The sequence below is a fragment of the Zalophus californianus genome, chromosome 10, assembly GCF_009762305.2.
Source record: "Zalophus californianus isolate mZalCal1 chromosome 10, mZalCal1.pri.v2, whole genome shotgun sequence".
Classification (NCBI taxonomy): domain Eukaryota; kingdom Metazoa; phylum Chordata; class Mammalia; order Carnivora; family Otariidae; genus Zalophus; species Zalophus californianus.
Genome location: NC_045604.1, coordinates 84425415 through 84453133, shown reverse-complemented (window position 1 = coordinate 84453133; position 27719 = coordinate 84425415). Strand labels below are relative to the sequence as shown.

General features: G+C 43.5%; 2 protein-coding genes across 9 annotated transcripts in view; one reads left to right on the top strand and one right to left on the bottom strand.

Moving 5' to 3' along the window:
* IQCK (IQ motif containing K) overlaps window positions 1-22857 on the bottom strand; it is a 122814-nt gene extending 99957 nt beyond the window's left edge. For 2 of the 4 annotated variants that reach the window (XR_003522934.2, XM_027610285.2), the window contains exons 1-4: window positions 22557-22853; window positions 14128-14192; window positions 12398-12527; window positions 11182-11279 (exon numbers count right to left, since the gene is read on the bottom strand). Coding sequence is in view for 3 of the 4 variants with exons in the window: in XM_027610285.2 (XP_027466086.1) it covers window positions 11182-11279; window positions 12398-12527; window positions 14128-14192; window positions 22557-22743 (480 nt within the window). In the remaining variant the exon portion in view is untranslated. Of the gene's footprint in view, window positions 1-11181; window positions 11280-12397; window positions 12528-14127; window positions 14193-22556 lie in introns of all 4 variants that reach the window. The other 2 variants (XM_027610287.1, XM_027610288.2) reach the window with 2 other exon arrangements.
* Window positions 22765-27719, top strand: part of KNOP1 (lysine rich nucleolar protein 1) — a 37310-nt gene continuing 32355 nt past the window's right edge. For 2 of the 5 annotated variants that reach the window (XR_003522933.1, XM_027610280.2), the window contains exons 1-2: window positions 22766-22892; window positions 25551-26473. Coding sequence is in view for 4 of the 5 variants with exons in the window: in XM_027610280.2 (XP_027466081.1) it covers window positions 25553-26473 (921 nt within the window). In the remaining variant the exon portion in view is untranslated. Of the gene's footprint in view, window positions 22893-23569; window positions 23631-25537; window positions 26474-27719 lie in introns of all 5 variants that reach the window. The other 3 variants (XM_027610282.2, XM_027610283.2, XM_027610281.2) reach the window with 3 other exon arrangements.

Here is a 27719-nt window from a genome sequence, read left to right as displayed (position 1 = left end):
ATTGTTAAAAAGAAGAAAGAAAAGAAGCATGACTATAAAGTTATAATAAGATTTTCTTGCATGGTTTACAAACTGGATCTGACAGCAATTCCAAGAGCCTCAAAGGGAAGTATTTTCAACACTCATAGCCTTTTTTTTTTTTAAGATTTTATTTATTTATTTGACAAAGAGAGAGAGAGAGTACAAGCAGGGGAAGCAGCAGAGGGAGTGGGAGAAGCAGGCTTCCCGCTGAGCAGGGAGCCCAATGCAGGGCTCGATCCCAGGATCCCAGGATCATGACCCGAGCCGAAGGCAGACGCTTAACGACTGAGCCACCCAGATGCCCCTCAACACTAACAGCCTTATTGACATAGAGCAGTCTCCCCTTATCCACAGGGGGTAGGTTCCAAGACCCCAGTGGATGCCTAAAGCTGTGGATAGTACTGAACTCTGTATGTACTATGTTTTTCCTATAAATACATACCTATGATAAATTTAATTTATAAATTAGGCACAGTAAGACAACATCAACTATAACAATATGCTAAAATAAAAGTCATGTGAATGTGGTCTCTCTATCTCTCAGAATATTTTATGGTCCTGTACTCACCCTTCTTCCTTTAGTGATGATGTGAGATAATAAAATGTCTGAGTTACGAGATGAAATGAAGTGAATGAGGTAGTGGTGTTAGGCTACTCCTGACCTTCTGATGACTGTCAGAAGGAGCATCATCTGCTTCTGGAACACGTGTGACCACAGGTCACTGAAACCTCAGCTTAGGGGGCATTGCTACAGTGGGACTGAGTGCCTGGCTCGGAAGCAAGACTTCTGGGCTCCAACCCTGGCTCTTCCTCTGAGTAGCCTTGTGAATGGGGGTACTTCTTGAGCCTCCATTTCCTCATCCACAAAATGGGGACAATAAAACCACCCATTCCAAGGGTTGCTGTGATGATTAAATAAGATCACAATGTGAAATAATGCCTGGCATATAAGAAGTACTCTATAAATGATTGCCATCCATCACCACTGATTAATCACTTAGATGGTAACTGGTAATAGTAGATGATTAAGAAATAGCCCTTAACTTGGAGCCATATTTCATATTTAGGTATTAACTTCCAAAATGTGAAATTGGGATCTGTTGTCTGGACCAACTTCAATGTGATAATATTCAATCAAACGTAACAAGATCAGGTAAAAACCTAGTTTCCTCTACTCAAAACCTACCCAAGAGAAACGAAAACATATGTCCATACAATACTTATATGCAAATGTTCATAGCAGCATTATTCATAATAGCCAAAAAGGAGAAACAACCCAAAACAAAATGTGGTATATCCATACCATTGAATATTATTCAGCAATAAAGATGAAGTACTGATATATGCCACAACATAGATGAACCTCACAAACACGGTACTGTGTGAAATAAGCCCAATGCAAAAGACCATATGTTATGTGATTCTAGTTATATGAAATATCCAGAAAAGATTTACCAAATCTATGGAGATAAAAAGTAGGTTAGCTGTTGCCTGGGGGTAGGGGTAGAAATGAAGAGTGACCAGAAATAGTCACTAGAGATTTTGGGGGGTTTATGGAAATGTTCTAAAATTAGATTGTGGTGATGGCCGCACAACTCTGTACATTTGCTCCTGTTAAAATGAGTGGATCTTTTAAAATCACTTTTTTAAATTGTGGTAAAATATACATAATATTTACCACCCTAACAATTTTTTAGTGCATAGTTCAGATGTGTTAAACACCTTCACATTGTGTAACGTATCTCCAGAATTCCTCTCATCTTGCAAAACTGAAACTCTACCCATTAAACAACAACTCCCCATTCCCTCCTCCCCACAGCCCCTGGCAACCATATGCCTCTTTCTGTCTCTATGAATTTGACCACTCTAGGTATCTCATGTAAGTGAAATCATACATATAAATCATACTTTGTATTTCAACCGATGCTGTGTTTTGTTTTGTTTTTTTGTGACTGGCTTATTTCACTAGGATAATGTCCACAAAGTACATTCATGTGGTAGCATGTGACAAGAAGAGTTCCCTCCTTTTAAAGGCTGGATAATATTCCATTGTATGGATATACCAAATTTTGTTTATCCATTCATCCATGATGGACACTTGGGTAAAATGAATGGATTTTATGGTATGTAAATTATATTTCAATAAAGCTGGGTGTTTTTATTTTATTTATTTATTTGAGAGAGAGAGAGAGAGCGCGCACAAGAGGGGATGGAGGGGCAGAGGAAGAAGGAGAAGCAGGCTCCCCACTGAGCAGGGAGCCCAACATGGGGCTCGATCCCAGGACCCTGGGATCATGACCTGAGCCAAAGGCAGATGCTTAACTGACTGAGCCATCCAGGTGCCCCAATAAAGTTGTTTAATTTTTTTTAAAAGATTTTATTTATTTGGCAGAGAGAGAGAGACAGCGATAGAGGGAACACAAGCAGGGGGGGTGGGAGAGGGAGAAGCAGGCTCCCTGCTGAGCAGGCAGCCCGATGCGGGGCTCGATCCCAGGACCCTGGGATCATGACCCGAGCCGAAGGCAGACGCTTAACGACTGAGCCACCCAGGCACCCCTTAAGTTTGATTCATACATCTCCCTGTTAACGGACTTTAAGGTCATTTCCATTTCTCTATATTTGGACCAATGTTGCATTTAATGTTCTTCTTCAGAGCTTCTTGTTACAAAGACTGAGTTTTTCCAGCCATAGTACAGATTTAGAAGGGAAATTTTTAGGTCATAGAGTGTATTTTCAATTTTACTAGGTTTTGCAAATTTTTCTCCAGGAGGGCAGTACCAATTATATAGTAGAACATGACAGTTCCAGGGCACCTGGGTGGCTCAGTCCATTAAGCAGCTCAGGTCATGATTCCAAAGTCCTGGGATTGAGCCCCACATTGGGCTTCCTGCTCAGCGTGAGTATGCTTCTCTGTACTCTTTCTCACTCTCTCTCAAGTAAATAAATAAAATCTTAAAAAAAAAAAAAAAGAACATGACAGTTCCTCTCCACAGCTTCATCCATTGCTCATATTGCCAAACTTTTACATGTTTGCCAATCTGTGGCATTGAGTATCTTTTGATTTGGCTCTCTGGGTCTCCCCTTTTGTGAACTTCCTGATCATACCCTTTGTCTATTTTCTTATTTCATTGTTCTGTTGTGTTGTTCTCTTTTTTTCTTATTGATATATAGGAATTCTTTGTAGTCTTAATACTAACCTGTTACATATGTTGCAAGTATGTAGGACAGATGAGTGGATAAAGGTCAAGTCAACTAAAGGCAGAGATCAATAGGAATTGGAAAGTGCCTGGAGTAGAAGATTAACGGGGTTTTGGGGCCTGAGATCAGGGCCACTGTGGTATTCATTATGATCATCCTGCATGTGCTTATAATAGGACCCAAGAATAAGAATTATAGCAAGCTATTTATTGAGCACATGCTATGTGTCAGGTGCAGTGCTAAGCAACTGATCTAGCCTGATGCTCAGAATGAGCCAATGAGGTAGATATTATTGTCCCTCTTCCATGTATGAGAAAACAAGGGCTCAGTGACATGAGGTTATTCATATAAGTAGCTCAGTTGAGATTTTAACACAGCTCTACCTGATTTTAACATCTTGCTCTTAAAAAATGTTTTAAGTGTATTCTGTTTGGCATGCTGTATTTTACCTTTTTAAAAATTGTCAACAGTTAAAAGGACAGTTCATGGTAAAATATGGATTGGGGATTTTTACTGGAAACTCAGGAGATAGGGTCATACTGATCCCATGTTCCAGCATAGTAACTATCAGTAAGAAATGAGGAGCACAGCAGCTGCCCCTGTAATGCATGAGCTTGCTTGGTGGCCACAGTCCCCGCCACTCCTTGGTGTCCCCTTGTTATGCCAGGCCTCTTTCAGTGCCTCCATGGCCCTGCAGTCCTCTGAATGTTTTCCTCTTAAGATAAACAGTGTTGGGACACCTGGGTAGCTCAGTCGGTTGAGTATCCAAGTCTTGGTTCGGCTCAGGTCATGATCTCATGGATCGTGGGATTGAGCCCCGGGGCATCAGTCTCCATGCTCAGTTCAGAGTCTGCTTCAAGATTCTCTTCCTTTGCCCTCCCCTGCTTGTGCTCTCTCTCTCTCCCCCCCCGCAATTAAATAAATAAATCTTAAAAAAAAGAAAGACAAAACAGTGTTGATACACTGGGTGTGGCTGAATAATGGCCCCTCAAAAATATCCACATCCTAGCCCCTAGCTCCTGTGGATCTGTTACCTTACATGGCAAAAGAACCTTGCAAATGTGATTAAAGATCCTGAAATGGGGAGATTATCCAGATGGGCCCAATGTAATCACTGGGGCGGCAGAAGGCGATGTGATGATGGAAGCAGGCGTCCAAGCGACGCTGCTGCTGGCTGTGAACACAGAAGATGGCCTCAAAGCAAGGAATGAAGGTGGCCTCCACGATTAACACAGTCCTGCAGACCCATTTTAGACTTCCGAACCAGAGATGTTGTATACCCTGCAATGGGCAGGATAGTCCTGCACAAGAAAAAACTGTTCTGCATCCTAAATATTTTCAAATATCCCACTGGATGTTTACTAGGTTAAAAAACTGGTTTATAATCAATCATCTGAGTCCAGAATGTAGCTCCATTTTAACATACAAATGCAGGCAGGGTTTTTTTTTTATGATTTCAATATATATTTATTGTTCTAGGAAAGCAGCTACCATGTATGCCAAGAGAAAATTGTATTTTGTTGTATTCAGAACCTAAGGGTTTCTCACCATTTCAGAAAAATCCTGTCACCGTGGACTGCATCACTTACAGTGAGTGAGTGACTGACGCATCGTGTGTGATCCAGTCTGCCTTTTGTAGCTGTCATAGTCATGGTGATTCTACGTATACGTACAAGTGAGTGACTACTCAGATCTTCTAGTGTAATTTTACCTGAGCTTTAAAAAATTAAATAAATATTACTTATGTTGTGAATGGTTTTCATTTCTCCCTTTATGCTATAGTCCACTATATAAACAGCCACTATATATATTTGAAATTACTGCACAGATAGATGTGATAGACTATTATGCTAACGGGCACCTAATTAACCATGCCTCCTAGGTCCATGCCCCTTAGCAATGTGACCTTGCCACTTCTTCTAGAGGGAGTCTATTTCTCACCTACTTATGAGTTGCTTTTTGAGTTGCTGGCTTTGTGAATTGCTTTGACCAAAAGAATGTGGTAGAAGGGATGCTCTTGGAGTTCCTGAGCCTCGGCCTCACACTTCTGCCTTTGCCCTCCTGTAAGGCTGCCCTGAAACCACCAGGCTGTAAAGGAGCAGGGCTGGCCTCCTAGAGGATGAGAGAGGCATGTGGAGGAGAACTGAAGTGCCTCGCGGACACCAGCACTCAGGCTCCAGCCCCGTGCACGAGGCCAGATGGGCCTCCCAGCCCTGCCCAGTCACCTGCTGAAAGCAGTCACCTGGTGAGACCAAGAGAAGAGTCAGCCCATAGAAATAATAAATCATTGTTTTAAGCCGTGAAGTTTCCAGGTAGTTTATGATACAACAACACAGCAATCAGGTAACTGATAAATAGGTAATAAATATTATCTAAGCATTTCCTTTCAGGACATGAAGAGGGCTCTATAAAGTGTGACAAGGGGGCATTGGACCCAGTAGGGTAGAGAACCACTGCTCTGATGAGTTCCCACTGCTCCTAAAATAAAACTCACTCTTTACTGGCCTATATGATATGGACGCTGCAGAGCGACCTTGCCCACTTCACCTCCCATCTCATTCGCTTGCTCTGCTCCCTCCATACTGGCTTCCTTTTTGTCCCTGGAGTAGGGACTGAATTTGGCAGTACTGGGTCATCAGGAAAACTTAAGAGGAGTTGTACCAGAGGATTTCAGTGCCAAAGTGCCACAAGTTAAAAACAGAACAAATGGTAAAAAGATGGAGCTGAGTGACTTACTCAGTGTATCAGTGAAAATGAAAAAAAAAAAGAAAATCACCTAGATGGGGGAGCAAAGTTAAATATATGGGTGTGAAAATGTTATTTATTTATAATTTCTATTTTTTATAATTACAAAAGTAATTCACACTTATTTTCAAATATTCACAAAATTTTCAAAAATTACCAAAATACTTTGGAGCAAAGGCCTCCAAATTTTCATCTCTCCCCCAGCTTACATGTTACTTTCCACTTATTGGCTAATAGATTTAGATACTATCATTTATATTCACTTACCTTTGGTTTGGTCTGTGTACCGCATATGTCAGTATACACACAGGAAATGACTGTACTGTATCTACTGTCAATTCACAGGTGTAATTCCATCAACTATTTGTACAAAGTAATCATTTCCCATTCTTTATCTTTCACAGAGTATGTTTAACACAATATAAAATATTGTTAGCACCCAGCTAATGTCACAGCAAAACTAAAAGGCCCATTGACTTTCTTTATAGATGGTCACTTTAGTGCCCTACAGATGCCACCTACATCTCTGTGACCTTTCTTTTTTTTTTAAGATTTTATTTATTTATTTTAGAGAGAGAGAGAGCACATACATGTGCGCGCACGAGTCGGGGGGGGGAGAGGGAGAAGTAGACTCCCCGCTGAGCAGGGAGACTGACTCGGGGCTCTATCCCAGGACCCTGAGATCATGACCGAAGTCAAAGTCAGACACTTAAGCAACTGAGCCACCCAGGCACCCCTCTCTGTGACCTTTTTATACGTAGTTGAAAACAACTATCTGGGGAATGATTAAATAAATCTATTTCACTTGTTAAATTCATCTCAGGAAATGCACAGGGTCTCCATTTAATCTTAAGGCTGAGATAATTCATGGGAATCGTTCCTTTAAGGTTTAGTCTTCCAATTGTAATCTCCTCCAAAAATTAAGGACTAGAGAAATATTTGCTTGTTAAATAACCTGAATTTTATTCTGAGCATTTAAAAGATTAAAATATCTAATGATGAACAAACCATTTGTTTAGTGTCTTTATGAAATTCACCAGAGTTCCATTCATAATATTTAAAATGACATGGATAAAGGAATTGAATTATGAATTAATCAAAATCAAAATCATCAAGCTTACGCAGCTTGTCTGGGGCAGAGTCAGGTTGGAAGCAAAGTCTGCCTGATTCTGGAGGCTCAGTTCTGAACCACTGGACCATGTACCATAGACTGCCTCATTCGTGTGTGTGTGTGTGTGTGTGTGTGTGTGTGTGTGTGTGTGTGTGTGTGTCTAATTGGCCAAATGCTCTATGGCATAACAATGAGGTGCCACTCATTATTCTCCCTGCCCCCCTTCTGCTTTATTCCCTCCAGTTTTCCTTGGAGTGTCATGGTACTCGCAGGACAATCTAAATAAAAGATTCTGCCCCACGAGGCCTGCGTGAGGGCCTGGTCTGGGTGACTGCCCCAGATCCACCTCACTTCTCACTCCTTTTCTCCACAGCTTCCAGACCCATTTTTCATATCAGAATGTGCCCTGTGCTTGTGGCAAGCCATTGGACTGACCACCAGCGTGGTCTGGCGTCAAACTCCTAGACTCAGGAAGAAGAGTACTGCTCGGCTTGAATCTTGGCTCTACCACTTAACTAGCTGTTCCCTTGAGCTTGTTGGTTAACCTTGGCACTGCAGGGTCCTCATCCGTAAGACTGAAATAAGAGCACCCACATCAGAGGGTTGCTGGAAGATGAAATGAGTTTCTGCAGATCAAATGTTTAGAACAATGTAAGAGCCCTAAAGTGCTAGAAACTGCTATTCTTCAATTCCAGCTTCTTGCTCAACTCTCTGGCTCTCCATCTGTTAGGAGGTCCCTTCAATTTTAGAGGACAGGCTCCTTACTCAGCTCTAGCTCTAGGGGAAGCCACTCTACAGTCTACCTTCCTCCAGAGGCAGTAAATGGAGACACTGCAGGTACAGTTAGTAAATTAGCTCTTGCGTGTAATAGCTAGGGCAAACTGACAAGCGCTCCCATAACTTAACTGCTATCTTAAAAATTGGCCCTGACTTTTGAGGAACCGTATTCATTCATCAAACAAATATTTAGTAGGTCCCTACCACGTCCCAGGCACTACTGGAGCTACATCATAGAACAAAACAGAAAATAACGAAAGCAAGGAAACCTAACTCTAAGTCAGCATTTTAAGGGCAAAATACAAATCAGCAATTATTTCTTGAGTGACCTAATATAAATGCTGTTTCAAGATATAATTTGAATGGCCCCAATAAACAATGAATCATGCTGCTGGTTAAGAATCATTCGGATGCGAGTTCAGTTGTGGGTGACAGATAAGAATGCTCCAGTTATGTAATTTTGGCTGGAGGTTGGTTATCATTCAGTTTAAGCATCTATTCCCACTGACAGGATGCGAGGAACAGCTGAATTGAGAAAATGCAAATCTGTTGTGCAGATCTGGGTAAGAGAAGCTCTACTTGGGTCTGACAAATGTTGCTGTAATTTTCAAGCCTTCAAAAATAACCCACAAAAGACTACATGACCAGGGGGTGAAAAAGGAGGGAATTAGATTTAATTAAGAAATCTTAAATCAGGAAATGAAAGAAGTTAATGGTAATCCACCCATCTTGCATATTTGTAGTATTCAAATTACTGAGCTTTGGGGCAAAGCCTGAGGGAAGGCTGGGTAGGACGCTAACCTTCCTTGGTGCCTGCGAACCTCATTAAATGCTTCCCCTCATCCTCCTGGTAACAGGGGCACCTCTGCCATCCCCCGCCTCCTTTTTTTTTTCTGCCATCCCTTTAATAGGGGAGGAAACAGGCTCACAGATCACTTAGGGTCCCACCACAAGGAAGCAGTTGAGCAGGACTTTGGACTCCAGGGTGTCTGGCTGCCTTGAAAGTTTATCAGTTTTTGCAAGCTAACAGTTTTAAGAACCTACATTTTCTACATTCCTTGATCGCTCATTACAACATTTAAACTTTAATGCTCCATTCAAACACCCTGCAGCATTTTATGTTTAGACTGGTTTCATTTAGTCCCAGAGGCAGCTCATCTGCAGGACGTCAAAGATGAAATATGAGTTGGCACAAGGATGCCTCATTAATCTCTAATACAAATAGAAATATCTCTGATTCTTTAAAAGCATTTTATCATTGCCTGGAGGCTGGAAACCATTTCTAGCCCCCTCATTACAAAATTACTTATGGGCAAACAGTAGAGATATAACCCTCAATGTAAAATCTTAATTACTGCCCTTTTAGCTGATTTTTGTGTCTTGTGAAAGGGTATAAATTAGAAGAGTAACAGCTGAAGAAATTAGAACAAAGCCTGCACAGTTGACTGTAGCTGTGTTCAGGTCTAGACGTGCATTCACAGCACCTAGATCCACTCTTGTTGTTTCCCCACATCCATTCTTATTTCAGAGAACAGATACAAAGGGAGAAAAAAAAAACCCTTCAGCTACCAAAGGCTTTACTGCTCGTTTGTGGTTTTCTTGAGGACAAGGCCATAGCTGGTCCTCTCTGTGTCCCTCCCTAGGGTCTGGCCCGGTCATCAGCACATAGTAGGATTTAATAAAAATTTGTTGAACAGAACTGAATTTGGGTGACTTAATCTGTCTACGGATATTCTTTACGCATATTCAAACACAGGTTATTTCCACTGTGCTCATTTCATTGTTTATAATCATTGTGTGCCATTCTTTGTTCAATCTAATAAAAGGCACAGCACACTGAATATACTTTGGCCAACAGCAAGATTAAAAAGAAAGATCCCTGAAATGTGACTTGCAGGACAGTCTGGTCTCCCTCATTCAGCAGCAGGACCTGAAGCCAGAGAGACAAAGCCACCTGACATAAGCAGGGTCAGGCTAAGGGCTCGGTTCTCTGGCCCCTGGCCTCACTACCATCCCACCCAGCTGCACCTTGCACCTGTTAGCACCACACAGTGGAGGGGAAGGTCAATTATGAGTGGGGAACGGACATTAAGCCCTCAGGAGAAGCCAAATGAGCAAATGAAAAATTTATAAGTGGAAACAGTTCAGATTTTATAACCTACGGCAAGTAACAAAACTGTTCTTCAAAAAACAGATACGGATTTTAAAAAATCAGTATTTCCTGGAGCTATTTAGAGGACAACCTCCAACTTCCATTGTTTGGGAGGGATGAAGTTAGGATTATCTAGGCTATGGGTATGTATGTAAAAGCACCATCCGGGCAGTATGCACCTCTTCTCAGAGAGACTCTGTGCTGAGGGGCAACCAAACAGTTGATACAATTAGCTGTGAATGCTCTAAAGACCCTGGGATGTGGCAGCTGACTGAGGTTTGCACTGTAGTTAAATTGCACCACCAATTTTTGAGTATCATTTTGAATCATAACCTGGATCTGAATGCTAACTCTGCAAATTCATCTTGATCACCTTTCTAAATCTCTTTGTTCTTCTGTTTCCTCATCTGTAAAATGCAGAGGACACTAACAGAAGGAATCTCAGAGGGCTTTTGGAAGGGCTGAATGAAATAACGAATGGTCAAGCATTCAGCAAAGCACCTGGCACAGAGTAAGCTCTTGGCCAATATTAAATATTGTTGCTATTTTACTCTCTTCATGTGGGCCATTCAAAATTCTAGTATTCTCAAAACTGTGCAGGGAACACACACACCCCAAAGTATCCTGTCAACTGTAGAAAACAGGGAGCCTCCACATGGGTATTTACGGGAGGGTGCGCCAGGATTGGAACTCCATTCACACAGAAAACTGGCTGCAGTGTGACCATGACTAATGCTCAGCGAGCACTCACTGTGGGCCAGACCTCTCCTGAAGCAAGCTACATGCATAATATTGAGCAGGAAGTGGAGTATGGAGAGGCCAGAGGTGGGAAGATCAATCCAGAGTCAGATAAAATATAAGGAGAGCTTTAATCCACACACACAGTCAACGGGAGCCAATAAACCTGGTAGATGCCAGTTACCCTCAGGAGAAGGGCAGGCAGGGAGGCCAAGAAGGCAGAAAACCTCTCTGGAGCCAAGCAGCCAGACAGATGGCAGTGCATGTGTGTGCACAACTAGATGTCATGGCTGGAGTTGAGTGACCAAAACACAGCTCTCCCTCCCAAAGGGATTGTTTTGAGAACGACCACTTGATGGTACTGAGATAATGAGGTACCATCTGATAAAAATGAATTACTGAGCATTTAGAAATAAAGAAACCCCACAGAGCAACTGACCTCAAAACATTTTTCTTTCTTTGCTTGGTGAAGCAGGCTAGCCATTCCAGGAAGCAGAACTGGAAAGATGAATGTTTCCAAATATTCCTTGGGGGAACCTAAATCAAGCCAAAAAAAAAAAAAAATCCCACTGAAAATCCCAAATGGCCCAGATGAATCTGGGAGAAATGTTTGTTTCTGAACCAAAAAAGACACTGTCCATGAAATAACATGACCTTAAATGTTGCATTTTACTCCAGACTGCTGAGTTAGGCTGTATTATTAAAGAAACTTAAAATATCTTTCTGAGCCTCTGTGGACTGGTGAGGATGTAGAGGGGTCCTGCACCAGGCCAGGGCCATAGGCACAGCAAGGAGGCCAGTGTGGCTGGAGGGAAAATAAGCAAGGGAAATATGGTAGCAACGAGGCCGGAGAGGAACAGGGTGGGGGTACAATGGATTGCACCACAGTAATGGTGGTGGTGGGTGCCAAGGCCCAAAGCACACTAGCAGAGAGAACAGAACAAAGGGGTAGGAGAGGTCTGGCATCAGGGAAGGCCAGAGGAACTGGGCCCAGGGAGAAGATGGAGAAAGTCTATACCTCTGATTTCAACCCACAATGCAGGGCAGCGTGATACTTTCATCTATTTTTTACATTCTCCCCTTTGATTTTAATGTGGAATCAAGGTATGCTTGCTGTTATTTATTATTTTTATTATATTTCAACCTTAAAGAGAAACCAGTGGGATAAAAGTATTTCTCTTAAAAATAAAAATTAAGGGGTGCCTGGCTGACTCAGGGTTGTTAGTTTAAGCCCCATGTTGGGCATGGAGGCTACTTAAAAAAGTTTAAAAAAATAAAATTCTGATACATATTTAAAAAATAAAAAATAGGGGCGCCTGGGTGGTTCAGTCGTTAAGTGTCTGCCTTCGGCTCAGGTCATGATTCCAGGGTCCTGGGATCAAGCCCCGCATCCGGCTCCTTGCTCGGCGGGAAGCCTGCTTCTCCCTCTCCCACTCCCCCTGCTTGTGTTCCTGCTCTCCCGCTCTCTCTCTGTCAAATAAATAAAATCTTCAAAAATATAAAATAAAAAATAAAAAAATTAAAATTAAAATAAGAACATATTCTTTCGTATTTTTGTGGTCTCCCTGAGGTCTGTCCACCCCATCCCCATCCTCTGGCTTTGCAATGTTACAAGCCCCAAATTATAAAAGACAAAATCTCACTTCCTTACTTACATGTTTTTGGATCGACTGTTTCCAACTTAACTTGAGGACAGGGTAAATGCAAGTCCATGATCAAATGAGGAACTGAATAAAGGTACTCTGTATTGAAGCCATGGAGAACCATTTCCTCTAATGGTGAAACCTGATGGGGGGGGGTTGGGGAGGAAATCAATTCATATAAATAGCTTAAATAACTGTATTTTCCTGTATAACCTAACAAAGGATAAAATTCTGTATTAACTTCAGGTTCAAGGGGCATAACGAGTACAAATCTTTGTCCCTCTTCCTTTCTGAGACACCTATAAATGACAATCAAGGAATAAAGCCCTAACAGAGAAAAGAACAGGAGGACCATTAGTGGATGAAAGATTTGACATTTCCAAAAGAAACAGGAATGAAGCATATGGTCAAATAAGAAAGGTAATGGCAGCCCAGGATCCAGAGGAAGAAACTGCCCCAGGGGATAGGAGTCCCTATTCCCATCAAAACTCCAAAAGGCTTCGATTCTTAGGGGTTCAAGTCCTCAGAGGATGGGAATGAAAAACAGGCGGGGTTAAGTGGAAGTCTGGCTGGGGCTCCACTGGCCTGCTGTCTACACTCCCCCTTCTCCTGCTTCTGCCCCTTTCAATATACATAAAGCTCCATTCCCACCAGCATTTTATATCCAGGTCTCCCTCCTTCCCAATGATTCCAGTGATTTCCAATGACTCCAAGGATTGGCCAAGCTGGTAGCCAAAAGGAAAAAAAAAAAAAAGCTCACCATTGATTTGGAGGCTCTCTGCCTGCAACCCTGAAGAAGTCTTCCAATAGACAAGCACTCCCCACAAGCTCCTAGTCAATGTTTCTACTCATAGAGGAGGCTCATCCAGAAGACAAACCCACATGTACAATAGAAGAAAATCATACCAGCTACATAGAAAAATCCACTCAGATGCCCATTTTAAATTTTGAATAAATAACAAAATTCTCTACACAGATAAAGAACATCAACAGCATAAAAGACAGAGATCAGGATCTACAAAGAACAACTGACTGGAAGAAGCACCAACAATTCAGGGAAGGGAACTGTAATTGGTATCTGCGGAGAAATTTGAGAAAGCATTAAATCCACAGAGCAAGAACAGGACGCTATTAAAAAAAGAACAATCACAGGCCAAGAAATTTCTTAGACACAGAATCTCTACTAGTGGCAGTTGCAATAAGCTACTGCCAAGTCTAGAGACTTAGGTTTGGGTCCTATCCCTGTGACTCTCCTCAATAACCTGACTCTCTCAGAGCCCTGCTCTTTTATTTTAAACTCCATTAAGCCCCTATTTTACTCCAGGCATACTGCCTGAGGGCCCCCCTTCCTGGCTGCCTTGTCCTTGGCCCTCTTAGTACAGTCTTTTTTATCCTACCCACACTGGCATGCAGAGAGAAACATGCTCTATCCCCAACTGTCCCCAACATGGACATGTGTTGACTCCTTTGTAAAGACCTTTCTCATCCAGGATCTCACTTGAGACACACAGAGGTCCTGTGAGTTAGTCAAGGATTATCTGTTCCATTTAACAGAGGTGGAAGCTGAGGCTCAGAGAGGTTATATGATGCCCTTTAAGTCGCACCATTAGTAGTAGAGCTAGGGCTGGCCCCAATTTCTGGTTCTAATTCCAGTGCCTTCCCTTTCCCACCTCCCAAACTCATGATGTCACCATTCTCACATAAGAGCCTTTCATTTAGGTTGGGGCCTGGGCGATACTCACAGTAATCATAGCTTCTTGTTTGACTTTATATCCCTCTGGAAAGGGAGGCAGCTCAGCTTCATACTCTAAAGGGAGCAGGAAAAAAATCCTCAATTCCACACTTCATTGCAGTTTGTGATGCAATTTCCTTTCCTCTGAATAAAACATTCTTAAATTTTATTTTGGTTGATGGTTTATAAAGACAACCGGCTACTATAGGTTAATAATTCCTGTGAACCACCTTACTTAAAATGGATAAGAGATGATTGTTCTCTTGTATGACAGACTCAAGGCTTTATGTAAGAGTTTGACACTCTTTGGCTGAGAAGGTACAACTTTAGATTTTGCCCCCAAGTTATAACTAAGGGGAGACACCAGTAGCTACACAGAGAGGAGGGGAGAAAAGAAAGAAGAGCAGCACATGATGGGAGGGCAGAATAAAAGTGACAGAGAGATGAGCTGTCTCTTGAAGTCATGAGGATGAGCATGAAGGTAGGATGGCCTGACTGGGGTTTGCATCTGGAAGAGTAACCCCATAAAGACCTTGCTACTCAAAGTATGCCCAAGAACCAGCAGCACTGGCATCTCTGGGGAGTGAGAAATGCAAAACCTCAAACCCACCCAAACCTGCTGAATTTGAACCTGCCTTTTAACGAGATCCCAGGTGACTTGTATGCACAAGTGGGAGTGGTTCTGCTGTCAACTCCAGTAGCTTGCTACCCTGGCTGCACGCAAAAATCACTGTGGAGCTTTTTGAAAATACCAAAGTCTGGCCCAACTCCAGAAATTCTGATTCAGTGGGTCTAGGGTGGAGGCCTGGGAATCAGTATTTTTAAAGCTTTCCAGCTGATCTAATGTGCAGTGAGGTGGAGAATGATTGCCAGGTTTCAAGGCTGTTCACAGCCAACCTGTTGGAGAGCCTAATGCAAAGAACAGTCCATATAAGTTCTGCAGGGTAACAAGAACTATTGCTCAGAGAGGGACAGAAATGCTCATGGGCTATCTCAGTTACATCCCTAAAAGAGAGTGGTAAAAATATTTCTGGAAAAGCCAATGTTTTAAAGGCAAATGCATAGTCGCTTTGCAGCAATGAGGAAAAACGGTTTTTGGGCAAGATAGTATGGATGGAATGAATAAAATTGTATTGCACCTATGTTTTGTTCTACTACCTGGTTCCTTGTCAGTGAAACATCTCTTGGCTTTTTTTTTTTTTAACTCCTAGTTATCAGGCTGGGGACCAGTATGTCAGGCTGTAGGTTGCAAGCAATCTTGATTCCCAGGACCAGCTATATTAGTTTTTAATGCTATGTAACAAATTACCACAAACTTAGCAACATAAAACAACACAAATTTATTATTTCACAGTTCCTGTAGGTCAGGAGTCCGTGGGTATGGGATCAGGCTCGAATCAAGGTGTTGGCCATTCATGGCTGTGATCTCATCTGAGGGTTGGGTCCTCTTCTAAGATCATTGGTTGTTGGCAGGATTCAGTTTCTTGTGGCTGTAGGTCTGAAATCCCCATTTTCTTTTTGTTGGTGGGATTCTCAGCTCCTAGAGGCCACCCTCAGGTCCTGTCATGGACAGTTCACACCTTGTTATTTGCTACTTCAAGGCGAACAGGAGTCTCTTCTGCTTTAATGACTTTGACTTAAGGGCTCACCTGATTAGGTCAGGGCCACCTACAGTGATCTTCCTAAGTCAAAAGTCAACTGATGTCAAACTTCAATTACATCTGGAAAATCCCTTGAAGGCAATGCCTAGATTTGTGTTTGATTGAATAACTAGGAGGTGTGTGCAGTAGGGAGTGGGAATCCTTGGAGCCATCTTAGAATTCCGCCCAGTGTAACAGCTTGAACTCTACTACTTTGCTTTCCTCTCAAACAAGCATGTAAATTCACTCTTCTTCCCCAAACACTTTGAGAAACACCAACAGGGTGTGAAAACTGTTTATTCAGATTTAGGATATATACATTTAGAGCTTTGTCCGATTACAAAAGCAACACATGCCATTATGAGGAAATTCCAAAAAATACAGATTTGTCTTATGTAAAGAGTGTAAGTCACATCCAATCCCAGTATAACCCATAACCACTGTATTTTCAACGTATTTACTAACATATGTATATAATGCACAAATACATTTATTTACTTTAGATCTCCTAGACCACGTCAAATCACCTAACTATAGAACCTCATAGCACAGTCCTTTTTCTTCATAATTCTTATCAGTTTTATCCTTATTTGAAATTTGTAAAAATTAATGACTGTGCGTTTTGCGAGGGAAATTGTCTGGGTCCGTTTATGCTCACCATCATATTCCCAAAGAATACTTGCTGAATGGATGAACAAAATGAAGAATAGTTTAACAAGTTACTTTTGATCCTTTATTCATTTGTTCATACTTAGTGAGAGCGTACTATGTGCCAAGAAGCATTTTAGGTGTTGAGTCTTGGACATCTTTCAAGGTTGCTACATATATGATATGCCACAATTATTTAACCAGTGTACTTGGTGTCTAGGTTGTTTCCAATTTTTCATTATTACAAACAATGCTGCTAGGAGCATCACTATATACACATCATCAATTGGAAAGGAGGTATTTTTATAGGATTAATTCTTAGATGTGGAATTGTTCTGTTAAAGGAAAAAATAGTTTAAAATTTCAGCCAAATTGCCAAATGTTCCTTCAAAAAGTTTAAAACGATTTATACTCCTAATAGTAAGACTGTCTGTTTCTCCAGGGTATTACAAATCTTATCTATATTTAAAATGATATGTTGCTTTTATTTGCATTTCTTTGTTATTTATGTTTTTTCTACTTAGATTTTTTCCAAGTAGATCTCTTAGGAGTCCACTTAAATTTGATGGAAAAGATACAAACTTTTTCATCATATGACCGCAAAAGATATACAGTTGAAATGATTATGTAGAAATACAGGAAAATAATATTATCTTCAGGACAATATGATGTGTTTGTGATTTTAAGCCTCTATAATGTTTGAGAATCTGGCATATTTGAGAACTTGTCGCTTTTGCCTTGTGATTTCAATTTAAAATATGTAATTGATTACAGACTGATGCTTTTTACATTGAAAACCATATGAGCTTGTATGAATTTGACTAAGTTTGTAGAGTATTGAACTCAGTAACTTCATTTACCATAGTTTGACTCACTCAATTTTTTTTTAAGATTTTTTATTTACTTATTTGATAGAGAGACAGCGAGAGAGGGAACACAAGCAGGGGGAGTGGGAGAGGGAGAAGCAGGCTTCCCGCTGAGCAGGGAGCCCGATGTGATGCGGGGCTCTATCCCAGGACCCCGGGATCATGACCTGAGCTGAAGGCAGACGCCCAACGACTGAGCCGCCCAGAAGCTTTAACAACTGAGCCACTCAGGCGCCCCTGATTAATTCAATTTCTAAGAGCTGCTTCAGTGCTTAGGAAATTTGCTTGTCTGTTTAGCATTAGAAATGCTTAAGAAAACCAGGTATACTAAATTTATAAATGTTTACAATTTTTTAGTTATCGAAGCTTGTAAACTGGGTTAATCGATCAGGGGAATTTAATGTTATATGCACATTCAGTGAATACTAAGAACAAGTCAAAGTGGTTACTCATTTTATACAACAAAGGCAATATTCTGCAAGAGGCAGAGCAGAAAGAGCTTACAACCCCATTGGCAGAGTGGAGCCTTTCTGCCAAAATTGGAACCTGTCCCCTCTATGTTCCTAAGGATATGAGATAATGAAATGTCCTTTTTGCTCAGGCCACTATTAGACTGTCTCTGATTTGCTGCTGAACATGTTCCTAACTGAAACAGCAATTAAAATACGATGTTTAGGGCGCCTGGGTGGCTCAGTGGGTTAAATGTCTGCCTTCGGCTCTGGTCATGATCCTAGCATCCTGGGATCGAGTTCTGCATGGTGTTCCCTGCTCATCAGGGAGCCTGCTTCTCTCTCTGCCCCTCCCCACCGCTTGTTCTTTTTCTCTCTCTCAAAACTAAAGAAATAAAAATACTTAAAAAAAATACAATGTTTACCAACAGGGGCCTATTGGAAAGGGATGGATCAGGAAGGTGGAAGAGGTGGGAGTGAATCTAATGAACACCTAGCCAGCATACACTACAGCGAGGGGTTGTACTAGGTGCTGGATGGATAGATGCCTAGTGCGGAGGAGCTTATGTTCTGGTGAGGGGATGAACAGTAATCCGGTGCCTCTGAGATGTGGACATGCTGCTGGAGGGGGCTATGCCCAGTGCTCTCTCAGTGCAGTGAGGAGATAGGGCTTCAAATCAGTGTGAGGAACGAGATAAGCCTTTCTAGAAGGGGGGGCCACTTAGGCTAGGTCTTGAAAGATAAAGATGAGAAGGCAGAGATGTTCCGGTAAGAGGCAAAGCTTGGGCAAGGCAAGGAGGAGTAGAACAGTATGGCTCATTGGAGGAATTAGTTCCTGTGGCTAAAAGGACACAGTACAGGACAGTAGCACTGCGCTTTGTACCTCACTTGGAGAGCTTATTTAAAATGCAGAGCTTAAGGACTCACTCCCAAGAGGTCCAACTCATCAGGTCCAGGACAGAGCACAGGAATCTGCATTTTAACAAGCAATCCAGATTTTGACGCAGGTGCCCCAGGGCTACACTTTGAAGCGTGCTGCATGTTGTGTAAGGGCTTGGATTTGAGTGACACACACATCTGAGTTCAAGCCTGGTTCTGTCACTTACTTCGGGAAAGTTTCTTTAACTCTCTCTGCCTCAATTTCCTCCATTTTGCCTGTACAACAGGGAAAATCCTCACTGCGTTGCTATGAGGTTTAAATGAGAGGAAAAACATCTAGCACAGTGTCTGACACATAGAGCAGCTCAAGAGATGTTGCTATTAGTATGATTTGAGCAAATGGTAGGTGCTGAACCTAAAAAAAAAAAGACAGGAACCAGATCATTAAAGGGCTTAGGTCTTAAGCTAGAGTTCGTTTACCATGAAAGCTATGAAAATCATTGTAGGTCAAGGCACGATGTGATCAGATTTGAATTTTAGAGAGGGTCCTGTGGAAGAGGGTCTGACAGGGGACTTCTGCATTTAAAAAGTTGCAGCACAATCCAAACAGGATGCGATAAGGGCTTGACCTAAAGCAGGAGCCATGACAACAAGGGGCTGAGGATTTGGGGCTTATAAATGTTAAGCAGGTACAATCTGTAGGGATTGGAGAATGTACGTGGGGATCATGAAAAGTGAACGGGAAACATGTTAGGATGAATCTCTGATTTCTGGACTGGGTAGCTGAGTGAATGATGGGGACACTCATCGAGATGGAAAGTTGTTGGGTGTCTAGAATAGTGCCTGGAGTCATTCCTAGCCCAGCACTTATAACAGTTCCCAGCATGGGTAGATATGTTGACAGAAGAGATGAGAATAATTTTACTGGAACAATGAGGTAATTAAGAGCTAGTCTGCACTGGGTTAAGAGAAAAGGAATGACAGTGGTGTGAACAAGGGCAGTGTGTTCTTTCCAGAAGCTTGGCTGAGAGAAGAAAAGGGAGAGATAAGAGCTAGAAGATAATACGTGCTAAGGGAGAGGTTTTTCTCAAGATGTCAGACCAAAGGATGTTTAGAAGGAAAAGTCAGTAAAGAAGTGAGATGTAGGAGAGGGGGTGACAGAGCAGGATCCTGGGATGGCAAGAGGGTGGTACCAAAGCAAAGATGTAGGCTGAGCTGTTGGTAGCAGGGTATGTGTGCAGATGCAAATATGTTTATTGGTATAAGGAAGTTGAAGGATCCCCTCCCCACTTCTTCTCAGTGAATGCCCCCTACATTTACTAAGTGGTATCACCCAACATTTGAGGGAGTGTGTAGAAACCTGGGGCTAGCAGATGGGGGCAATGGAAGAAGACACTGAGGGATGTTGACAGATAGGCACTGTGAGAGCCCCCGGGGCCATTTTTCTCTAGGTGTACTCAACTGCTGGGCTAGGGTTACAAGCACTGATTCAGAGCTGGTCCCTGTTGGTACCTGGCAGGTGGGATGGAGGAACCTGATTTTACAACAGTTCTAAGGGTTGAGGTTGGAGAGTGTTTGGAGTCATGAACCAATGGCAATAATGAGGATGTTGATGAGAGTAGTAACAGCAAGATCAAAATAGAAGACTGTAAGCTCCCAGTACTTTGACTCAGGCTTGGTTAAAACAATAGTTAAAAATCATGTCAAAAGCAATAATAAAATTTAATTAGAAGCCTTGGCAGGAAAGACCTTTATTGATACTGATACAAGTACCTTTGAGGATACAAAGCTCAGAGGTAGTCATCACTGGAAAGTTGAGAGAGAAAATTAAAGAACAATTACAAGTAAGTCATCAAGTCATTCACACACACACACACACACACACACACACACACACACAGCATCAGCCAGGTAGGACAGTCTTAAGTCAGGTATCTACCTATTCTGTATTTCTTCTTCCTAAATTGAGTTTCTCACAGGTCTATTTGCTGTGATAAGTTGCTTTTTAAATGGAGATATACTAAAAGAATGTAATACTTAACCTCAAACATAGGATTACCCCAAAGCCTGTTTTTCATGTTTGTCGTGAGGCATTAAATTTTTACTCACTATATGTTTGTTATAGAAAACTGCATGTTAGAATGGTTAAGAAATTCATCTGGGTTATAATAATCATGACCCGAGTCAGCACCTGAGTATATAATTCACCATCTTTGACCTCATTAACTTCGTGATGTAACTGTCACTTTGTGAGTAGCATCAATTCACTTGCTTTTTAGAGAGCACCACACTTCTTTGTCTTTGCTTTCTCCCTTCATGGCTATTTGACCAAAATAATCTCATGACTTTAAAACACAATGCAAACCATGTTTCGTTGTTAACAACAATGAACATTTATTGAGCTCTTTCTGAATGCCTGACAGTATGCTAATCACCTTCACATCTATTATTTTACCTGGTCCTCACATCAGCCCTGTGAGGTAGGTAAGCAGTTTCCCTTAAACAACACACCATAATAAACTCTATTACAGAGAGCTGTCTGGCTTGGAGAAGTCAAAACGTCTTTCACTTTTTTTGGGGAAAAGACATCCACAACTACCTTCAAATATGAGTGGATTTTTTATGGGAGAATTCTCACAGGTCTATTTGCTGTGATAAATTGGGTCACAGCACCAAGGGGGTAAGGAACAAAGGGTAGAAATTACAAGGAGAACGTTCAAGATGAATACATTTTTTTAAATATAATGTGTTTCTGGAAAAGGAATTCAAGCACTGGATGGGAGGTGAAACAGCCGCCGAGGGTTATCTATGAACTCTTGAGTCCACTATTCTCTTCCTCCTCTGTATTTTCCACTTCTTTCATATATTGCATTTACTCTTTTTTCCCATTCAATGAACATTTACTGGCTTGTCCAATATGGTAGCCACTAGCCACGAGTGGCTATTTAATTTGGTAAACTTAAATAACATAAAAAATTTGAGTCCCAAATGCACTAACCACATTTTAAGTGCTCAAAACTGTATGTGTCTAGTAGCTACCACATATATTTGAGTTCTGACATTTAATTAGTTTCAAGTGTACAACATCATCAATCAATAGGGCTACCATACTTGAAAGTTCTGGGAAATGCTGTTTCAGAAAGCTGACATAGTGACAGTAACCACAAGAATGAAACATCTTGAGTTCTTGACCTTGAGGAACTTATAACCTAGGGGAGAAAAAAACCCACCCAATATTATTTTTTCCAAGCTAACACTTATTGAACTCTTGCTGGAAATCAGGCAGTTTGCTAAGCACTTTCTGTGACTATTTAGCTGCAATGCTCCTAACACCATAAAATAGATGTCATTATGCTCACTTTACAGAAAGGTCAATAACTTGCCCAACATATGTGAAGAGTACTGTAAGGCCTCATGACCAAGAGTATGCGTAGGGCCACGAAATAAGTTGAGCTAAACTCCATTTGGGGATTTTAAGGAAGATTAGAAGTGGAGAAGGATTAAAACCCACATCTGTAGAGACCCTGTTTACTCAACATGTGGGCTACAGACTTAACTACATCGGAATTACCTAGGATGCACGTTAAGAGCGCAGATTCCCGGCACCTGATTATGGGATCTGTGCGCAGGAACCAAGCTCCCCACCCCTGCTCCCGCGATTCTTTACTATTCATTAAGTGAGGTTTGAGAGCCGCTGTCCCCCTTTGTTCCGCTTTCTCCTGGGTCTCCTGGCTTTAACCTGACTACGGATCAAGGTGGGAGACCCCGCTGCGTAATCTCGGACAAAAGTCTCGGAGCCTCAGTTTCCCCGTCCGTGAAATGGAGATCCCCGCGGGCAGGCGGCGCGGCTACCAAGGAGGCCGCGCACGTCAGGCGCCTGGAGCACAGCAGGCGCCCAGTAAACGCGGCCCCCCGCCTAGCGAGTCCCGCCCCTCTCTGCCGGCCCGGGCTGCCTACCCTCGCAGATCTGCTCCCACAGGTTCTTGCCCGGAGGCTCCACGCCCTGTCCTGGCGAGAAGGGTAGCTCGGGGGACACGGCGGACACGATGGGCACTGGCTTCCGGACAGTGTCCGAGGACTCTGCGGGGCGGGCCGGCTCCTCGCGCTGGGCGGTGCGACTACTTTCCGGACCCGGTGCCGCCATGGCCGCGGTTTCCACAGCAACCGCTCTCCCCGCGAGGCTATGACCCGGAAAGAGCTGGAATTCAAGGAGGCGGGCCAGCGACTCGAGATTAACTTCCGGGTCGCGGTAGAGCTGGCTTTCACGTGGAGGCGGGGAAGATTGGCCTACGGGTGAGTGCTGAGGAGCGGCACTGGCCGGGCGCTGTGGGGTCTGGAGATTGCGCCTGGGGACTTGCGCGGCAAACTGAGGGGAAAGTGGGTGGCCTGTACCCCAAATCCACACATTCCCCTCACCCCAATCGCATGTATGCGCTCGCTCAGGCCTGGAAGTTCTCCCGCCTTGGAGCGGGGCCGGGATTCCGTGTAATCCCTCCCTGTGTTTGTGCGGAAGCTTTGGCGCGGCGAAGCCTTTGAGGGACCGTTCTCGCCTCCTGGGTCCTTTGCTTCCTGCTCGTGAATCTGCGGCGGCAGTGAGGTGTTAGTTCCATTGTGCAGAGCGCGGGCTCCGACGTCCTGCGGGCTGGGTTCGAGTCCTTTTTGCCACTTGCTGGCTTTAGGACCCAGGACAAGTAAATTCAAGTCTCGAAGCCTCATTGAGTCTGAGATGGGGTCTTCACACCGCTCCTCACGAGACTACCGCGAGATTTTAAAAGAGGTTTTGGAGAAAGTGTTTGCTTTTGCTGGAGACGCACTGTGAGATTCTTTTCTCGGAGCCAATATATTTGGGGCCGCAGGGTTGAAGAAGAGGATCTTCAGTGCTAAAGAGGGAGGAAGCTACAGTGATTACGAACGGCCGAAAGGCGATTAAATTGACTACAGTCTCCCTTTAACTTCTTTGTTCTAATCAGGTCGCTTGACTACTCCCGCCACCTGAGGCACTCTTGGCTCTCTCGACTGCACCCTCTCCAGGTTTGCACCTTCTCGCCTTCCTTTGCAGGCCCCTCTTCCTCTGTTCTCCGGTTTCCCTGAGATCTTGTCTTAGGCTCATTCTGTTTGAGACTTAGTTACCATCCATATATTTACAGGTGTTTTTTGTTTTGTTTTGTTTTACCCATGTTAGCCCGGTCACCCGTGAGCCTCAGACTCACATATCCACCTGTCCACCGAATATCCTCCTGTCCACTTGGATAGCTCAAGGCATCTATGTAAACCAGCCTGTCTCCTGCAGCCCCTAATTACCTGCCTTAAGTTCCTTTTTTTCAGGGATTAACACCACCATCTTGCAGTTGCCTAAGCTGGAATCCTCTGTTCTAGAAACTTTCCAGACAACTGGTAGGCCAGATTAGATGAACTTCATTGCTGTGACGTCACCACTAGCCTTGCTTTTATTCACTATATTTTCATTATCACACCTCTTTTCCTCCTACACCTCCTTGATAGCAGGTGTTTTATCTTGTTCATCTCTCTATCTCTGGCTTTCATTCATTGAGTATTTATCGAACACCCCCTGTGTGTCAGGTACAGAGCTAGGCTTTGGGAATACAGCAGAAAACAGGACAAGAGTGAATTGAGAGGGTGTACCCTTGACTTTCCAGGTGCTCCTGGCATGAGTTATAAATGAACTTGAGCCATGGCTTAGTCCTGGCCTGGCTCTTTGAAGCTGCTAATGGTGAGCCAGGTCCATTGTGGTTCCCCAGGGCTCCGAGGCTGAAGTGAGCTTCAGGATAGAGAAGCTCCTGACCTTTCCCTCCCACTGTTCAAACTTCCTGCGAGGGGGTTATTTTGTTTCTGGATTCCCTGGGTGTCTCCATGTCACCTAGTGCAGGGAGCAGCAGCAGCTCGGGTGGTGACTGGAGAGAAGTGGCCCAGCCGGAAGCTAAAATGTACTTGATGGCACCAGCCCCTTCCCACACTTGCCTACATGCCAAAAGCTGGGCATTCTAAGTTGCTCTGTGTCATCTTCAATTGTTATATGTTGGTAATTAATTTGAAAATTTAGAAACAGTGAAGCAAGCAGGGCTATGGCCCCCAACACCTTCCCCTCTCCCTGGCAGCATTTGATCTGGTTCAGTTCCTCTTTATGGATCGGGAAACTGAGGCCCAGAGAAACCAACACTATGCAGCAAGAGGGCATCAGTCACCATTTGAACCTAGGTCTTGTCAGTCCTAGCTGGGGCTCCTTTCATCGTATCATGTTACCATTCTTACTACTCACCACGTGGGAAGGTAGGTAGGAGGGTAAGTCATCCAGGTTGCAGGTGGGGGGAATTAATTTCCACACAGAAAGGAAAAGAGCTACTTAGATGAACCAAGGTAAGGGGTTAATTGTGCCATAGTTACTGCATCTGGTGGGAATCGGCAGGAAGAGTTGACCTCAGGATTTCTTTCCCCTTCATTCAGTAAAAGTAAGCCCCTGAGGACAGCACCTGGTCTGTCTGATTTGATTGCAGTTGAATCCTCAGTGGCTGGCACACGGTAGGCAGTGGGTAAATGTGTTGAATGGGTCACCAGGCTCAGAGATTTAAGGAAGGGGGTGGGAAAGAATCACTTTCCACGGATTACTGGGTATTCTTTCCAATAGCCCTTTGAGAAGGAATTGTTATTTCCCCCCATTTTCCAGATGGGGAAATTAATGTTCAGGGAGGCTAGGTGACTAGGGCTTAAGTTAGTGAGGGAGCAGTTTGAATTTGAACCTGGCGTTGTCTGAATTTAAATTCCATTCTACTTCTTTAATCACATTTTCCTTGGTTCCAAAGGAGTTACGCGCCTTTTCCCATCCCCTAACATTTCAGACTAGCCACTCAGAAATGTGGCTCTTGGCCCTAACTAGCCGAATTGTACATGGAGTGGTTTGGTGTGGAGATAACTTGTATCAGTTTCTCTTTTCAGGGATGATCACCAAAACCCACAAAGGAGACCTGGGCCTTGGGGTCCCAGAGAAAAAGAAGAAGAAGAAGAAGGTAGTCAAAGAACCAGAGACTCAGTACTCAGTTTTAAACAGTGATAATTATTTCACTGATATCTGTCCCACAAGAGCCACATCCCCCTCAAAGAATGTGGTCTTAGGGCAGGCATCTGAGATGCCTCTAGTGAAGAAAAAGAAGAAGAAGAAGGGCCACAGCACCCTCTGCGAGGAGCACCTAGAACCTGAGACCGTATTACGTGCTGGACGGACAGAGAAGTTGTATAGCCCCAGGAAGCAGGCTCTTGGTTCATCTGAGTTCCAAAGTGGGGAGAAGAAAAAAAAGAGGAAGTCCTTAAGGCCTCTGGCCATGCCTTCTGGCTCAAAAGTGAAGACCTCCCCGGACACAAGACAGGGCGAGGAGGTGACCAGAGTTGGCAAGAAGCCCAAAAAACACAAGAAGGAGAAAAAGGCCCAGGAGGCTGCAGCCTTCTTAGCCAAGGACCCTTGGTTCTGTGAGTCTGGGGATACTCTGTATACTTGCTCAGTGGAGAAGGATGGCGAGGAGCAGGCAGCCTCAGGGCAGAAACGGAAGCAGGGGAGCCCCAAGGAATGCAACGTGAAGATGAAGAAGAAAAAGAAAATCTACCAGAAGGGAGATACCTCCCTAGAAGAGCATCTTGAGTGCTCCAAGTCCGTGGAGAGCAACCCTCGAAAAGGAAGTAAGAAGCCAGTCAAAGTTGAGGCTCCAGAATACATCCCAGTAGGACATAACCCCAAGTCCCCTGCAAAAAAGAAAATGAAGTCCAAGAAAAAGGTAGAGCAGCCAGGCATTGAGGAGCTAGCTCTGAAGAGGAATAAAAAGAAGAAGGAGAAAGAGAGCAGAGTAGCAGAAGAACCTTGGGAAGAGGTAGGCTTTTCTTCAGAATTAGAATCTGCTTTGGGAGAATAAGGGTGGAAGGTGTGTGGGTGGGTGGGGGTGTGTGTGTGTGTGTGTGTGTGTGTGTGTGTGTGTGTGTCTGTCTGTCTGTCTCATATTTGTAGCTCTGTGTGTGTGTGTGTGTGTGTGTGTGTGTGTGTCTGTCTCATATTTGTAGCTGCCAGAACCCTGAGTAAACTGATCTCAGCCAGAAAAGGGATTTGTTGAGACCTGTAACTGGAAAGGTTAAAAGCTGTTTAACTTCAGGTATGGCTGGATCCAGGTGCTCATGGAATATCCTCAATAGTAAAGGTATCCCTTGTTATTGAAACTCTACCCAAGTCCTCACTATCTTCAATCAAGATCTAAATAAATTGGAATAAAATTTTTAGATGAATCTCCCTTTCTGAACTCTTGCCTTTTGATGTCCAAAACTCAGGAACCAAATAGTTTGAGATAACATGGTCTGTGGCTGTCTGAGCTTATTTTCTGTGCTCAGTGTACGTGATTTAGATATCAAATAGATTTGGATTGCAGGAGATGCCCGTGTGGCTTTCCCCAGCTCTGGGCTTCATTGGTTTTGGTCCCAGACAGGCACCTCCCACCTCACAGCAAGATGGTCTCAGAAGCTCCAGGATTTCATCCTAATAATTAGGCTGCCCCCAAAGGGAGAGAGAGAGTCCCTCTGAAACGATTACAGAAGTCGTCTCAGAGCTGCTCTCACAGGCCTCGATTGGATCACACAAGCCAGAATCCCTGATCTGAAGCCGGCGGGGGAGGGGCAGGGGCCTAGGGTATCAGTCCCACCTGAACCCCACTGTCTTGAGGTCGGGGGGAAAAGACAGTTTTTGGGAGGAAAACCCAGTCCTAATTCCCAGGAGGAAGGGAATGGTTGATGGTCTGATGAAGACAACAGAGATCCACTGTCTCCCTTCTGACAAGCTTCCTTGAGTGGGGGAGGGGGGGCGGGGAAGGGAGGAGATGAGCCAGAACACTTGGACTCCATAGGCCCATAGCCTCCCCTGTCTGTGCCGGGGCCACACCTCTATCCCTGTCTTTGGGGTATGTCTGTGTGTGCAGGGGGTTAGGTGGTACATGTCCTACTCCAAGCAGATGTCTGGCTTGTTGGGGTTGTGATGGCTGAAATTTTTTGAACACTTACCGTATGCGTGGCACTAAGCTAATGCTCCCCATGTATTAACCCGTTTAATCCTCACATCAGTCTGGTGAGTTAGCT